At 35.6% G+C, this 17,325-nt stretch overlaps 1 protein-coding gene across 2 annotated transcripts in view; it reads right to left on the minus strand.

Moving 5' to 3' along the window:
* Positions 1–234: 234 nt before the first annotated feature.
* Positions 235–17,325, minus strand: part of COX16 (cytochrome c oxidase assembly factor COX16) — a 61,364-nt gene continuing 44,273 nt past the window's right edge. For both annotated transcript variants that reach the window (XM_077122872.1, XM_077122871.1), the window contains 2 exons: positions 3,155–3,217; positions 235–401 (listed from right to left, as the gene is read on the minus strand). In XM_077122872.1, coding sequence (XP_076978987.1) covers positions 285–401; positions 3,155–3,217 — 180 coding nt within the window. In that variant the 3' untranslated portion in view covers positions 235–284. The remainder of the gene's footprint in view (positions 402–3,154; positions 3,218–17,325) is intronic.

The raw sequence follows: 17,325 nt of genomic DNA on the forward strand, positions 1-17,325 counted from the left end.
TGGGTACGTAATTGTGGAGTGGAATAAAGAACAGTCTTTAGTAGCAGTATTCACATTTTTATTGAGAGGTATGAAATATGTGATCAATGCTAATGTTTCAATTTACAAATGGAATAGCTGGGAAGTATAAAGACTATTCAATTTTTTATCAAGAATTGCCATCAACTTACTCTTACACAGACATCTGCAGATCTTGGGTTTCCTTGCTACTGAATAGGAGCATACAGTGAGAAGTTCAGGCGATGACATTTTTATTTAAAAAAAAATGTAAAATATCAGTATATTCAGGTCGTCTTAGTCTTAAGGATTTCTGGATTTCGTCCTTGGAGGAGGTCAGGATCTTCCCAAGGTCTAGGTCCTCGAACATTCTTCCAGTCATCAAAAGTGGATTCCTTTATTTTCTATAGAACCTCAAAAATTAAAGTATACATGTTAGTGTAGGATCTCTGTGGCTCTGAGCAGGACATCACTGATTGAATGAATAAGTAAATGAAAAGTATCCAACAGGTTCTCAATTAAATTTTAGCAAATAAATTAACTACAGACCACGAATAAGAATTAAAGTTATGTCACATTTCTTAGTATTTGGAAATTTCTTGCTTGCTACTGATATTAATGACTATCTTTTTTCCTACAAGAATAAACTACTAAATCAGAAAAAGAGTCAAATGTGCTTTATTTTCAAGAGCATAAAAAAAGGGAAGAAACTGGGAAAACAGAAGTTCAAATCTCAGGGCAAATCCAGCAAAATAACTAAAAGGGTTAGGATGGGAAGGTGGTAGTTAATGAAAGCAAGAGAAGTCTATGAGAAAGAAAAGAGATCAAGATGATTTGTCCTGGGGCTGAAAAATGAGTCTAGGCTTAAGAATGAAAAGACATCCCTCACTGTTACCATGAGCAAAACTGTTTTGGGCAATCAGACCTCGTTTCAAATACAGTTTGGATAGTTTGAATTATTTGCTAGTTTGAATTATGTCTCAAGCACAGAAATGAACATAGGATAAAAAGGGAAGACGATACATACTTCCTCATTCTTTTGACCACCATTCCAACAAAAATATTTTATACACCTCCTGCTTTAACAGTTAAGGAATAATTAAGTGGAGAAGATAGAAAAAGATTAACAGGACATAGGATTGCTTACATTTTCCCTATCAGAAATAGGGAAAAGGGTGTAAATTAGCTTTAAAACTTGAGTACTAAGCATTGCTCTTTTATTAACTAGCTGTTTAACTTTGGACAAGTATATAAGTCATCTAGGCCCTAATTCCTAAGTAATATGAAAAATCTGGACCAAATGGTCTACATAGTTTCTTTAGCTATCAAACCCTGTTTCTAAAAGAAACAGAAAATCTCCCAGATAAACCCTCCATAGCATCATTACAGGCATACTGCCATATATCTACATGTAGTAAATTACAGGTTTTGGCTATAAAATGGGGAAACAGTCAATGAAACCATTCTCTAAATTTCTCTTGCAGTTTTACCAGAAGTCTGTATTACATATACATGCATGAACAAAATTCCACTAATTTAAGGTACAAGAAGAGGATAAAGTACTTTTCGCATATAATTATGAAATGATCTAAAGTTATGAAGAAGTTTTTTAAAAAGAATAATGGCCATCACCCAGATAACATAAACTATATATGCCCATAAGAATTTAAGATAATTCTTAAATAGGATGTAAGATTGGTAGAACAACTTCATGTAAAAGTGGACTAGCTTAAAGGAAAGATTCCCTGTGGAATTCCGCAAAACATGTAAAATGGCCGAAGGCAGGATTGTACAACTGCTGGGCAAGATGACCTAAGGCTTACCACTTAACAGCTAGCAGATACAGGACTGAGTGTGGAAGTGAGATATTAGATGTCAAAAGCAGTATCAGGAATATTTGATTTTCAGCCCTGTCAGAGTAAAGTTTCCTTAATACCTTGTTGACCATGACATCTAGCTGAGACAGCAAAAAGGTTGGTAAGGACGTATTCAAGACCCACACAAAGCCTAAAACCAAGCCCTGACACAATCCTCTGGAAAGACAGTTTGTAGATTGAGCTGAGTCACACCAGTTCAAGGGTCTAAGAAATACCAGACTTTCCACTGACCCTCCCTAACAGAGTTCAAAACCAAGTATACACCAGTTGAAGGTGATCAGCCAGAAACTGAACTGCCTGCAAAAATGAGAATCAATACCCTTGAGAAGTCTCTTCAATGTATTATTCATAATGTCCACTTTTCAATAAAAAATGAACAGACATACAAAGAAAACAGTAAAATAAGATCCATGGTAAAAAGAAAGGACATGACAGCAAACCTCCCTCAATGTGACCAAGGTATAACAGATGGAGAAATCCTCCCATCTCCATATTCTATAATAATACAATGTACTCCTTGATATCTGGTAATCAGACGAGTGGGAAAAATCACCTCAGTATAATTTTAATTGATGTTCCTATTATATGAGTGAGGTTGAGCATCTCTTTCTAGAATGATATATGTTTCTTTTTCTCTGAACTCTTTGTATGCTTTGCCTATGTTCCTACTGACCAACTGGGTTGTTGAGCTTTTTCATATGGATTTATATGTGCTCTTCATATATATATATATATATTTTTTTTTGGTATGGGCAGGCCCTGGGAATCAAACCTGGGTCTCCAGCATGGCAGGCAAGAACTGAGCCACTGTTGCACCACCCGCTCTTCACATTTAAATGAATTAATCATGATAAGATAAAGAATATTTTAAATTTCTCATTTAACATATGATTTCATTTACAATATATTTCTCGAGGCTTAACTTGAATTTTCATAAATCTTAACTTTTATGGTTTCTGGGTTTTTATATCATACTTAAATAGGCTTTTCTGGCTTGAGACCACACTAAAAAAAACTCTATTTTTTTCTAGTAGTACTTTTAGTATTTTGTTTTTATCTTTAAATTGTTGATCCATCTAGAATGTTTATAGTACATGAAGTATGGAACCATCATTATTTTATTCTCAAATGACTACCTAGCTATCTCATTACCATAGACTGAAGATAATTTTTTTCTATAGTGGCAATAATTTAAGTTTATCTTAAGGCAGACAGAACCAGTCCTTGGTCAGAAAGACTGTTTACTGTTATAAAATAAAGAATATATTAACATACTGTACCTCATACTCTGACTCCAATGATACTTTATTCATTTTCAGTTTTTTTTCCAACTCAGGATCAATCTGTAGGAAAGAGAGAGGTACAGCATAAGCTAAAGTCTGCTAGATTAAATTTTATAAGTTATAGGAGGTATGGTTGGGATAATATAACTCAACAAATTATAAACACATGGCAAAACCTCTATCCATTCCAACTGCACAATAACTAACGTACTATTGCCATCACTACTATAATTAAGGGCATCTAACATTTACTGAGCCTGTGTTATGTCAGACATTTTGATATATATATATTATATTGTTTAATCTTCACAATGTATAGATAGTTATTATTATTTGAAGTGTCACAAATAAGGAAACGGAGACACAGAATAACATGTCAAGAAGCATGGCATGGCTTTTTGAACATTGGCTCTCTGACTTCAGAGACCAGCCTAAATTACATTACAAAGAAATGATATAAAAAAATACTAATAAATAAAATGCTGCTCTTGAAAACAAGAAAGAATATTTTCCACAGACCAGAAACAAAGAGCTATCTATGAAGGAATTAGATAGGATTCCATAGGTAAACAGGAGCTAGGCCTTGTATGGCAAAGTCTTAGAGAAAGAAGAGTGTAATTACTGAAATTAAAATAAACCAAAAATAAACTGAATAGTTGAATAGTGACTGGATATAGCCTAAGAGCAAATTAATAAATTAAAAATACAATCTGAGGATTCCACTAGGATAATGCAAAAGATAAAGAAAAGATGAGTGAAAGAAAAAGTATGTTTGAAACTAGATACAGAAATTCCAACATATGTCTATTAGGAATTCCAGAATTACAGCCTGAAGAGAATGGAGGAAGGGCAACAATTAAAATAATAGCAAAATATACCACATTGTATAGAAAAGACATGTGTCCTTAGACAGAAAGAACATAATAAAAACAATAACTACAATAAAACAAAAAGAATGAGTTCACTCAAGGAATGGTAAAAATTTCAAAATATTAAGGATAAAAAGGAAATCCCAAAAGTTAGGAGTATAAAGACAGTGAAAAGAAATGAGAATTAAAAAAACCTGCTTATCAACAACTCGAAATGCTAAAAGAAGATGAAATTATATCTTTAATGTTGATATTGAGAGGATCACTGAACCTCAGTTCTATTTTCACTATTTTTCTTCTTCCTTCTTTCTTGGTTTCTACTTGAGCATTCTCAACTGCTGTTCTGAGTGGTAGAAATACATACGTACATATGCACATACAATCCCAATAATTGTTGAACTCATATATTAACTAATAGGGATTTTATGACTGAAATCTTAAAGAAAAAAAACCCAGCTATATGGTACTTACAGGAAATGCACATTAAGAATGAGTGTACAAGGTCCAAGGTAGAGCACTGAAAAAAAGATATACACCCCCCCCACACACACACACAAATGATGGGGTGGGGTGGAGGGAATCAACACATAATAATATTTATAATGGACAAAACAGAATTCAAGGCAAACAGCACCAAAAAGGAACATTTTACATTAATGGAACAATTCTTCAAGAAGATACTGAAATTACAAAATATTATGTGACTTCCTTGTTTTGAAATTTGTGCAGTAGAAACAGATAAAAATACTAGGAAAAGTTAATAAATACACAAATCAGTGGAAGAGTTTCAGTATATCTCACTCAGAAACAAAAAACATTTTTAAAAAGTATATTAATATTTTATAGAGGAAATCAAACTGGAAATTATTAAGTATTAAAGAAGTGAATGGCCAGCTTACTGAATAGTCATTTTTATTTGAATACATTTTAGTTTAACTTTTTGGATTTTCTTGGCAGACACTTTCAACCCTACGTGACATTTCCATCTCTTTTTTCCCACTTAAAAAAATTAAGTATATAGGCTACAACCTTCTAGAACAGTACTAAAAAGTAACTGTGACAGCAGATAATTTTTTCTTGTCCAGAAGTTTAATGGGAATGCTTCTAACATTCCCTTATTAAGAACATCTGCAGGACTTCCTGGAAGATGGCGGCTTAGTAAGACGCGCGGATCTTAGTTTCTTCTCCAGGACAGCTACTAGGGGAGTAGAAACGATACAGAAAGCGCCCAAAGCCACAACAGAGATAAAAAAGACAGCGTACCCCATCCTGGAACGGCTGGCTGGCTGAGAGAAGCAGCTCGGGTGAGATCGCCGAGGCGCGCGGGCCTCACCGGGCGGGGTGGCAAGCGGCCGGAGTTACTCCCTTCCCCCTTCCTGGGCCGGCTGGGAGAATTGGAGAGGCGGTCCCCTGAAACCAAGGCGGCTGGCGCCCACACCACGCGCAGCCCCCCGGACCAACTGAGAGAATTGGATCGGAAAGCCCCAGGCCGCGGAGAACGTTGACGGGTGGGGGAGGCCCCTTCCAAACCCGTGACTCCCGGGGAACGTGCACTCTCTCAGGCGGGCTGCTGCCGCTGGCGCCCTCCCGCCACGCTTGTCACCCAGGGCTGACTAGGAAATTCGGACGGGCTCTTTCCCGGGCTGCGGCGACCAGAACCCTCCCAGCGTTCGGACCCCGGGCCGGCTCAAGCCGCTTCGGCTAGTGAACCCCCCGGACGGCGAGAGTTTTCCAAAGTTTAAGGTCCCACAGCACCTTTTACTGGTGGGACCCGCAGACAAACGTGTGCCACGAGCGCCACCTACTGGGCAGGATAAGAAAAACAGAACCCCGAGATTTCACAGGAATCTTCCAAACTTTTGGATCCAATACCCAGGGAAATCTGTCTAAATGTGCAGACGCCAACAGAAGATAATGGATCACACTCAAATAATTGAAAATATGGCCCAGTCAAAGGAACAAACCAATAGTTCAAATGAGATACAGGAGCTGAGACAACTAATGCTAAATATACGAACAGAAATGGAAAACCTCTTCAAAAACGAAATCGATAAATTGAGGGAGGACATGAAGAAGACATGGGCTGAACATAAAGAAGAAATAGAAAAACTGAAAAAACAAATCACAGAACTTATGGAAGTGAAGGACAAAGTAGAAAAGATAGAAAAAACACTGGATACCTACAATGATAGATTCAAAGAGACAGAAGATAGAATTAGTGATTTGGAGGATGGAACATCTGAATTCCAAAAACAAACAGAAACTATCGGGAAAAGAATGGAAAAATTTGAACAGGGTATCAGGGAACTCAAGGACAATATGAACCGCACAAATATACGTGTTGTGGGTGTCCCAGAAGGAGAAGAGAAGGGAAAAGGAGGAGAAAAACTAATGGAAGAAATTTTCACTGAAAATTTCCCAACTCTTATGAAAGACCTAAAATTACAGATCCAAGAAGTGCAGCGTACCCCAAAGAGATTAGACCCAAATAGGCGTTCTCCAAGACACTTACTAGTTAGAATGTCAGAGGTCAAAGAGAAAGAGAGGATCTTGAAAGCAGCAAGAGAAAAACAATCCATCACATACAAGGGAAACCCAATAAGACTATGTGTAGATTTCTCAGCAGAAACCATGGAGGCTAGAAGACAGTGGGATGATATATTTAAATTACTAAAAGAGAAAAACTGCCAACCAAGACTCCTATATCCAGCAAAACTGTCCTTCAAAAATGAGGGAGAAATTAAAACATTCTCAGACAAAAAGTCACTGAGAGAATTTGTGACCAAGAGACCAGCTCTGCAAGAAATACTAAAGGGAGCATTAGAGTCAGATACAAAAAGACAGAAGAGAGAGGTATGGAGAAGAGTGTAGAAAGAAGGAAAGTCAGATATGATATATATAATACAAATGGCAAAATGGCAGAGGAAAATATTATCCAAACAGTAATAATACTAAATGTTAATGGACTGAATTCCCCAATCAAAAGACATAGACTGGCAGAATGGATTAAAAAAACAGGATCCTTCTATATGCTGTCTACAGGAAACACATCTTAGACCCAAAGATAAACATAGGTTGAAAGTGAAAGGTTGGGAAAAGATATTTCATGCAAATAACAACCAGAAAATAGCAGGAGTGGCTATACTAATATCCAACAAGTTAGACTTCAAATGTAAAACAGTTAAAAGAGACAAAGAAGGACACTATATACTAATAAAAGGAACAATTAAACAAGAAGACATAACAATCATAAATATTTATGCACCGAACCAGAATGCCCCAAAATACGTGAGGAATACACTGCAAACACTGAAAAGGGAAATAGACACAAATACCATAATAGTTGGAGACTTCAATTCCCCACTCTCATCAATGGACAGAACATCTAGACAGAGGATCAATAAAGAAATAGAGAATTTGAATATTACTATAAAGGAGCTAGACTTAACAGACATTTATAGGACATTACATCCCACAACAGCAGGATACACCTTTTTCTCAAGTGCTCATGGATCATTCTCAAAGATAGACCGTATGCTGGGTCACAAAGCAAGTCTTAACAAATTTAAAAAGATTGAAATCATACACAACACTTTCTCGGATCATAAAGGAATGAAGTTGGAAATCAATAATAGGCAGAATGCCAGAAAATTCACAAATACCTGGAAGCTCAACAACACACTCTTAAACAACGAGTGGGTCAAAGAAGAAATTGCAAGAGAAATTAGTAAATACCTCGAGGCAAATGAAAATGAAAACACAACATATCAAAACTTATGGGATGCAGCAAAGGCAGTGCTAAGAGGGAAATTTATTGCCCTAAATGCCTATATCAGAAAAGAAGAAAAGGCAAAAATGCAGGAATTAACTGTTCAATTGGAAGAACTGGAGAAAGAACAGCAAACTAATCCCAAAGCAAGCAAAAGGAAAGAAATAACAAAGATCAGAGCAGAAATAAATGAAATTGAAAATATGAAAACAGTAGAGCAAATCAATAAGACCAATAGTTGGTTCTATGAGAAAATCAAAAAGATTGATGGGCCCCTATCAAGATTGACAAAAAGAAGAAGAGAGAGGATGCAAATAAATAAGATCAGAAATGGAAGAGGAGACATAACTACTGACCTCACAGAAATAAAGGAGGTAATAACAGGATACTATGAACAGCTTTACGCTAATAAATACAACAATTTAGAGGAAATGGACGGGTTCCTGGAAAGACATGAACAACCAACTTTGACTCAAGAAGACATAGATGACCTCAACAAACCAATCACAAGTAAAGAAATTGAATTAGTCATTCAAAAGCTTCCTAAAAAGAAAAGTCCAGGACCAGATGGCTTCACATGTGAATTCTACCAAACGTTCCAGAAAGAATTAGTACCAATTCTCCTCAAACTCTTCAAAAAAATCGAAGTGGAGGGAAAACTACCTAATTCATTCTATGAAGCCAATATCACCCTCATACCAAAACCAGGCAAAGATATTACAAAAAAAGAAAACTACAGACCAATCTCTCTAATGAATACAGATGCAAAAATCCTCAATAAAATTCTAGCAAATCGTATCCAACAACACATTAAAAGAATTATACATCATGACCAAGTAGGATTCATCCCAGGTATGCAAGGATGGTTCAACATAAGAAAATCAATTAATGTAATACACCATATCAACAAATCAAAGCAGAAGAATCACATGATCATCTCAATTGATGCAGAGAAGGCATTCGACAAGATTCAACATCCTTTCCTGTTGAAAACACTTCAAAAGATAGGAATACAAGGGAACTTCCTTAAAATGATAGAGGGAATATATGAAAAACCCACAGCTAATATCATCCTCAATGGGGAAAAATTGAAAACTTTCCCCCTAAGATCAGGAACAAGACAAGGATGTCCACTATCACCACTATTATTCAACATTGTGTTGGAGGTTCTAGCCAGAGCAATTAGACAAGAAAAAGAAATACAAGGCATCAAAATTGGAAAGGAAGAAGTAAAACTATCACTGTTTGCAGACGATATGATACTATACGTCGAAAACCCGGAAAAATCCACAACAAAACTACTAGAGCTAATAAATGAGTACAGCCAAGTAGCAGGGTACAAGATCAACATTCAAAAATCTGTAGCATTTCTATACACTAGTAATGAACAAGCTGAGGGGGAAATCAAGAAACGAATCCCATTTACAACTGCAACTAAAAGAATAAAATACCTAGGAATAAATTTAACTAAAGAGACAAAAAACCTATATAAAGAAAACTACAAAAAACTGCTAAAAGAAATCACAGAAGACCTAAATAGATGGAAGGGCATACTGTGTTCATGGATTGGAAGACTAAATATAGTTAAGATGTCAATCCTACCTAAATTGATTTACAGATTCAATGCAATACCAATCAAAATCCCAACAACTTATTTTTCAGAAATAGAAAAACCAATAAGCAAATTTATCTGGAAGGGCAGGGTGCCCCGAATTGCTAAAAACATCTTGAGGAAAAAAAACGAAGCTGGAGGTCTCGCGCTGCCTGACTTTAAGGCATATTATGAAGCCACAGTGGTCAAAACAGCATGGTATTGGCATAAAGATAGATATATCGACCAATGGAATCGAATAGAGTGCTCAGATATAGACCCTCTCATCTATGGACATTTGATCTTTGATAAGGCAGTCAAGCCAACTCACCTGGGACAGAGCAGTCTCTTCAATAAATGGTGCCTAGAGAACTGGATATCCATATGCAAAAGAATGAAAGAAGACCCATCTCTCACACCCTATACAAAAGTTAACTCAAAATGGATTAAAGATCTAAACATTAGGTCTAAGACCATAAAACAGTTAGAGGAAAATGTTGGGAGATATCTTATGGATCTTACAACTGGAGGCGGTTTTATGGACCTTAAACCTAAAGCAAGAACACTGAAGAAGGAAATAAATAAATGGGAACTCCTCAAAATTAAACACTTTTGTGCATCAAAGAACTTCATCAAGAAAGTAGAAAGACAGCCTTCACAATGGGAGACAATATTTGGAAATGATATATCAGATAAAGGTCTAGTATCCAGAATTTATAAAGAGATTGTTCATCTCAACAACAAAAAGACAGCCAACCCAATTACAAAATGGGAAAAAGACTTGAACAGACACCTATCAGAAGAGGAAATACAAATGGCCAAAAGGCACATGAAGAGATGCTCAATGTCCCTGGCCATTAGAGAAATGCAAATCAAAACCACAATGAGATATCATCTCACACCCACCAGAATGGCCATTATCAACAAAACAGAAAATGACAAGTGCTGGAGAGGATGCGGAGAAAGAGGCACACTTATCCACTGTTGGTGGGAATGTCAAATGGTGCAACCACTGTGGAAGGCAGTTTGGCGGTTCCTCAAAAAGCTGAATATAGAATTGCCATACGACCCAGCAATACCATTGCTGGGAATATACTCAAAGGACTTAAGGGCAAAGACACAAACGGACAATTTGCACACCAATGTTTATAGCAGCGTTATTTACAATTGCAAAGAGATGGAAACAGCCGAAATCTCCATCAACAGAAGAGTGGCTAAACAAACTGTGGTATATACATACGATGGAATACTATGCAGCTTTAAGACAGGATAAACTTATGAAGCATGTAATAACATGGATGGACCTAGAGAACATTATGCTGAGTGAGTCTAGCCAAAAACTAAAGGATAAATACTGTATGGTCCCACTGATATGAACAGACATTCGAGAATAAATTTGGAATATGTCCTTGATAACAGAGTCCAGCAGGAGGTAGAAACAGGGTAAGATAATGGCCAATTAGAGTTGAAGGGATACAGACTGTGCAACAGGACTAGATACAAAAACTCAAAAATGGACAGCACAATAATACCTAATTGTAAAGTAATCATGTTAAAGCACTGAATGAAGCTGCATCTGAGCTATAGGTTTTTGTTTTGTTTTTTTTTGTTTTGTTTTGATTTTACTATTATTACTTTTATTTTTTTCTCTATATTAACATTCTATATCTTTTTCTGTTATGTTGCTAGTTCTTCTAAACCAATGCATATGTACTAAGAAATGATGATCATGCATCTATGTGATGATGTTAAGAATTAATGATTGCATATGTAGAATGGTATGATCTCTAAATGTTGGGTTAATTTCTTTTTTTTCCGTTAATTAAAAAAAAAAAAGGGCGGGCCGCGGTGGCTCAGCGGGCAAGAGTGCTTGCCTGCTATGCCGGAGGACCCCGGTTCGATTCCCGGCCCCAGCCCATGTAACAAACAAACAAACAAACAAAATATAATAAAACAAGAAAATGTTTAAAGATGTCTCCCTTTCTTCCTCCCTTCCTTCCTTCCATCCTTCCTTCCTTCTCTCTGTCTTTCCTTCCCTTCCTCCCTCTCTCTTTAAAAAAAAAAAAAAAAAAAAAAAAAAAAGAGAAGGGATAATTGGAGCTGAAGGTATACAGACTGTACAACGGGACTGGATATAAAAACTCAGAAATGGACAGCACAATACTACCCAATTGTAATGCAATTATGTTAAAACACTGAATGAAGCTGCATGTGAGGTATAGGTTTTTTGTTTTTGTTTTGTTTTTTTTTCTTTCTATTATTGTTTTAATTCTTATTCTGTTATGGACCTTAAACCTAAAGCAAGAGCACTGAAGAAGGAAATAAATAAATGGGAACTCCTCAAAATTAAACACTTTTGTGCATCAAAGAACTTCATCAAGAAAGTAGAAAGACAGCCTTCACAATGGGAGACAATATTTGGAAATGATATATCAGATAAAGGTCTAGTATCCAGAATTTATATTTATTTCTTTTTCTAAATCGATGCAAATGTACTAAGAAATGATGAATATGCAACTATGTGATGTTATTAAGAATTACTGATTGTACATGTAGATTGGAATGATTTCTAATTGTTTTGTTAATTCTTTTTTTAATTAAAAAAAAAAGAAAAAAAAAGAACATTTGCAGTACTTCTGGTACGATGGCAGACTAGAGGAAACCAGGGTTGCCCAGTCTCCACTCAACAACTAGAGACACGCTAGAAAAATGACCAGGATGGGGGATCCAGGTTCCAGTGATTATGGAGGGTCTTCTGCCCTACAGAGAGTGAAGCACCGAGAAATTGTGATGGAAAGAATGGGGTGAATGTGCTCGGTCATGACCCTGCATACGACTGCAGCTGGCTTGGAATCATTTTCTCTTTCACTCTGTAGCTGAGAGAACCCATGGCTAACTTGGAAGACAGCAAACTTTTTCTGCGTATGGACTCCACTTGATCAGAGTAAAGGGCCTGTTTCCTGCCCTTGTTCTGTTTACAAAGGGTTTGTACCCAGAGGAATGGATAAAAATAAAGAACATGATTTTTTGGTACAGAGCTCCAAACTACCACACCATATATACCGTATTCACTGATTATAATCATAAAATTAAAAATTTTTTAAATTAAATCAATTAAAATTAATGCTGCAGGCACCTAGTTGGTTGGGTTTTTTTGTTTGTTTTGTTTTGTTTTTTTTGGTGAGGATTGGGGTAAGGGCCCTTCCCCAGGTAGGGGAGGGAGACGTGCAGTGCACTGGTTTGACATTCAACCTGGGCAAGAGACCTGAAGAGCACAGATGTGTGAAGCTGAAATGCCTGGTACGACATCCTAGCATCATCCCCAGGGGGAGTCCAGAGGCCACTAGATCCATTGGTTGCACAGGAGGAGTTTCCACTGGGGTGTGTCATTTATCCCCCAGTCCTGGGGTTAGCGGATTTTCGTACATGCCGAGGTCAGCAGCCCTCATTGGAGTCCCGATTCCAGGTCTTGGACTTGAGAGGGAAATACATTTGCAAATTAACCTTATTAAGACATTAAAATGCCCTGTTCACAACCGAGGTTTATAAAGCAAATGAAGGTCCAAGCAGACATGGCTCAGCCAAATGACCAAGTTAGATGACCTGAGGAGATGTAGAAATTGGTATAGCGGCTGAGGATTACTAAGAAAGAAATGAAGGACATCATGAAGACACTGAGGAAGCATAAAGAAGAGGCCGATATAGCTCAGCCAAATGACCAAGATAAATTATCCCAAGGGATTCAGAATTCAGAACAACTAATAAAGGTTGTTCATAATGAGATGAAAGATATCAAGAGGTTATTAGAAGAGCATTAAGAAGAATTTTAAAGAATAGAAAAATAACAGACATCAGAGAGATCAAAGATACTGTAGACCAAATTAAAAACATATTAGAGACTCACAATAGTAGATTTCAAGAGACAGAAGAAAGAATAAGCAAATTAGAAGAAAGGATAAAAGAACTTCAATGTTCAAAAGAACAAATGGCAAGAAAGATGGAAAAATGCAACTTGATTTCAGGGAAATGAGAGATAACATGAAGTGTACAAATATATGAATTATTGGAGTCCCAGAGGGAGAAAAGAAGAGTAAAGGGATAGGAAAGCTCGTTGAAGATATACTGGAAAACTTCCCAACCCTTATAAAAGACATAAACATCCAAACCAAACAGGCCCAACAAATCTCTAATACAATAATCCAAATAGGCTTACTCCAATACTACATGTTTCAGAATGTCAAATCTTGAAGAGAAGCAAAAAAGTCATGAAAACAGCAAAAGAAAAGAGATTTATTACATACAAGGGAAACTATATAAGACTGCGCTTAGACTACTCAATATGGATCATGGAGGCAAGAAGGCAGTGGTATATTTACGATTCTGAATGAGAAAGACTTCCAGCCAAGAATTCTTTATCCTGCCAACTTGTCTGCAAGATTGAGGGAGAGATTAAAATCTTCATTGATAAACAATGGCTGCAAGAATTTGCCAACAAAAGACCTGCCCTACAAGAAATATTAAAGGGAACTCTGGTGACTGAAAAAAGACTAGAGAGGAAGTCTGGATGAGGGTATAGAATTGAAGATTATTAGTACGGGTAATTTAAAGACTAAAAAGTGAGAGAGGGAAAAGAATATATAGATTTCATAAAAACTAGAGGATAAGACACTAATCCAAGAATTGCTTTTACAGCAGTAAATTTGAATGTTAATGGTCTAAACTCACTAATTAAAAGACACAGAAGGACAGAATGAATTAAATAATATGCTCTATCTACATGCTGTTAACATTTATCTTAGACCCAAGGATACATACAGATTGAAAGTGTAAGGATGGAAAGAGATGTTTTATGTAAGTTGTAACCAAAAGGAAGCACAAGTAGCTATAATAATATCAGATAAAATAGATTTTAAACATCATGATATCAGAAGAAATAAGATTTTCTCATGTTAATTAAAAAAAAATTTGTATCTGTATATTTTCCTGAATATAAGTGGTTAAGTTAGGGTTTAATATTTAGAATTTAAGAAATTCTGATATTTATATTTCTAATTTTTTCCTGGTTTGCCTTAAGTTAAAATTGGTTTATGAAACTTACTGTACAAACCCAGGTTTTGTAATGATTATATTTTATTTAATATTCCTATGGATAAGCTAAACAAGATAACCATCTTTGGTGGTTAAGATTTTCATGTATTAATTGGAAAAACAATTGTATCTTTATATTTTTCTGAAATCCAAAACTTGAAAATGTTTAGTAACATGGGTCAATACGACAGCAAAGCTGATAATTATAATAACTTTCTACTTGATATTTTGATAATGTGCAGTTTTGAAAGCTAATCAAATGGTATTTAAGCTACTGTTTAACATTTAGGATTTAAGAAACTTTGATATCTGTGTTTATAGCTATATGATAAGATGCTAGACCCAAGAATTGCTTTTAAGTAATAATTTTGAATCCTAAAGTATTAACCTTACTAATTAAGAGACAAAGCTTGACAGGACGGGTTAAATAATATAATCTTTCTATATATTGCTCACAAGAAACATATCTTTTCTCAAGGAGAAAAACAGATTGAATGTAAAAGGATGGAAATAAGATGTTCTATATAACCTGTAACTACAAGAAAGCACAAGTATGCTACAGTAATATTAGATAAAATAGATTTTAAAAGAGGTAAGATTTTCATATGCTAATTGTAAAAATATTTGTATCTTTATATTTTCTTGAAATAAAAACTTGAAAACATTCAGTAATACAGGTTAATACTGTAGCAAAGCTGATGGTTTTAATAACTTTCTACTAGATTATTTGAAAATGTACACAGTTCTGATAGTTAATCAAAGGTAATTAAGTTAGGGTTTAATATTTAGAATTAAAGAAACTAAATCTGTATTTCTGAATTTTTTTCTGGCTCACCTAAATTTTAAATTGGTTTATGAAGTTTACTGTACAAATATAGGCTTTACAATGATTATATTTTATTTAATATGTTTATGGATTAGCTAACAAGATATCCATTTTTGGTGGTTAAGATTTTCATATATTAACTGTAAAAAACATTCATATTCTTGTATTTTGTGAAATTAAAAACTTTAAACTGTTCAGTAATATCGGCTTTACTATGGTAGGGTTGATACACATAACTTTCTACTTGACATTTTGAGAATCTTCATAAGTTTTGAAAGCTAATCAAAGGGTATTTAAGTTAACATATAATATTTAGAATTTAACTAAATATTATTTAATTAAATATAAAACTTAGTTAATAATATTATTTAACTAAATATTAAAAAAACTCCAACATGTTTTTAATTTTTTAATTTTATTTTTTTAAGTACCAAAATAACACCAAACACAAACATTCCTATTTTGATCATTCTGTTCTACATATATAATCAGTAATTCACAATATCATCAAATAGTTGCATATTCATCATCATGATCATTTCTTGGAACATTTGCATCTGTTCAGTAAAGGAAATAAAACAAAAACAGAAAAAAAAATTTATACATACCATACCCCTTACCCCTCGCTTTCACTGATCACTAGCATTTCAAACTAAGTTTATTTTAACATTTGTTTCCCCTAGTATTTACTTTTATTCCATATGTTCTACTCGTCTGTTGACACGGTAGATAAAAGAAGCATCAGATACAAGGTTTTCAAAATCACCCAGTCACACTGTGAAAGCTGTATCATTATATAATCATCTTCAAGAAACATGGCTACTGGAACACAGCTCTATATTTTCAGGCAGTTCCCTCCAGCCTCTCCGTTACATCTTAAATAACAAGGTGATATCTACTTAATGCGTAAGAATAACCTCCAGGATAACCTCTCGACTCTGGTTGGAATCTCTCAGCCATTGACACTTGTCTCATTTCACTCTTCCCCCTTTTGTTCGAGAAGGTTTTCTCAATCCCTTGGTGCTGAGTCTCAGCTCATTCTAGGGTTTTTCTCAATCCCTTGATGCTGAGTCTCAGTTCATTCTGGGATTTCTCTTCCACGTTGCCAGGAAGGTCCACACCCCTGGGAGTCATGTCCCATGCAGACAGGGGGAGGAGGGTGGTGAGTTTGCTTGCTGTGTTGGCTGGAGAGAGAGGCCACATCTGAGCAACAAAAGAGGTTCTCCTGGGGGTGACTCTTAGGCCTAATTTCAAGTAGGCTCGACCTATCCTTTGTGGGGTTAAGATTCATATGAACAAACCCCAAGACTGAGGGCTCAGCCTATAGCTTTGGTTGTCCACACTGCTTGTGAGAAAATCAAGAATTCAACCTGGGGAAGTTGAATTCTCCCCCGTTCTCACCATTCCCCAAAGGGGACTTTGCAAATACTTTTTTATTCACTGTTCAAATCACTCTGTACAAACCAAGAAACTCTCATGTCCTATTCAAGGTTCCTTGTACTTATGGTGTTCAATTAACCTGTCTACATACGTTATATTAGGAAATGCATTAGTCAAAATATAAATTTTTACCAAATAAACATTTTTTGCTTTAGTCTCACACATAAATTGAACTTTTAAATGATTAATACCATCTATTTTCAGCACCCTGCAGTAATGACATTCCTTTGTTCTTCCTCCTGCAAAAACATTTTTTTAATTTGTACATTTAGTCATTATCATTATACACTCTAGGCATTCCTAGATTATACCATCTCAATCGTTATTGTCTATCTTTCTTTCTGATTTCATTTGTGCCCTCAGCCCTCCTCCCTCTATCATTCTCACATGTAGCTTCATTCAGTGTTTTAACATAACTGTACTGCAATTAAGTAGTATTGTGCTGTCCATTTCTGAGTTTTTATATTCAGTCCTGTTGCACAATCTGTATCCCTTCAGCTCCAATGACCCAATATCTTATCCTATTTCTATCCCCTATGGTCTCTGCTACCAATGAAATTCTTCAAGTTTATTCACTAATGTCAG

Source organism: Tamandua tetradactyla, chromosome 12, assembly GCF_023851605.1.
Source record: "Tamandua tetradactyla isolate mTamTet1 chromosome 12, mTamTet1.pri, whole genome shotgun sequence".
NCBI lineage: Eukaryota > Metazoa > Chordata > Mammalia > Pilosa > Myrmecophagidae > Tamandua > Tamandua tetradactyla.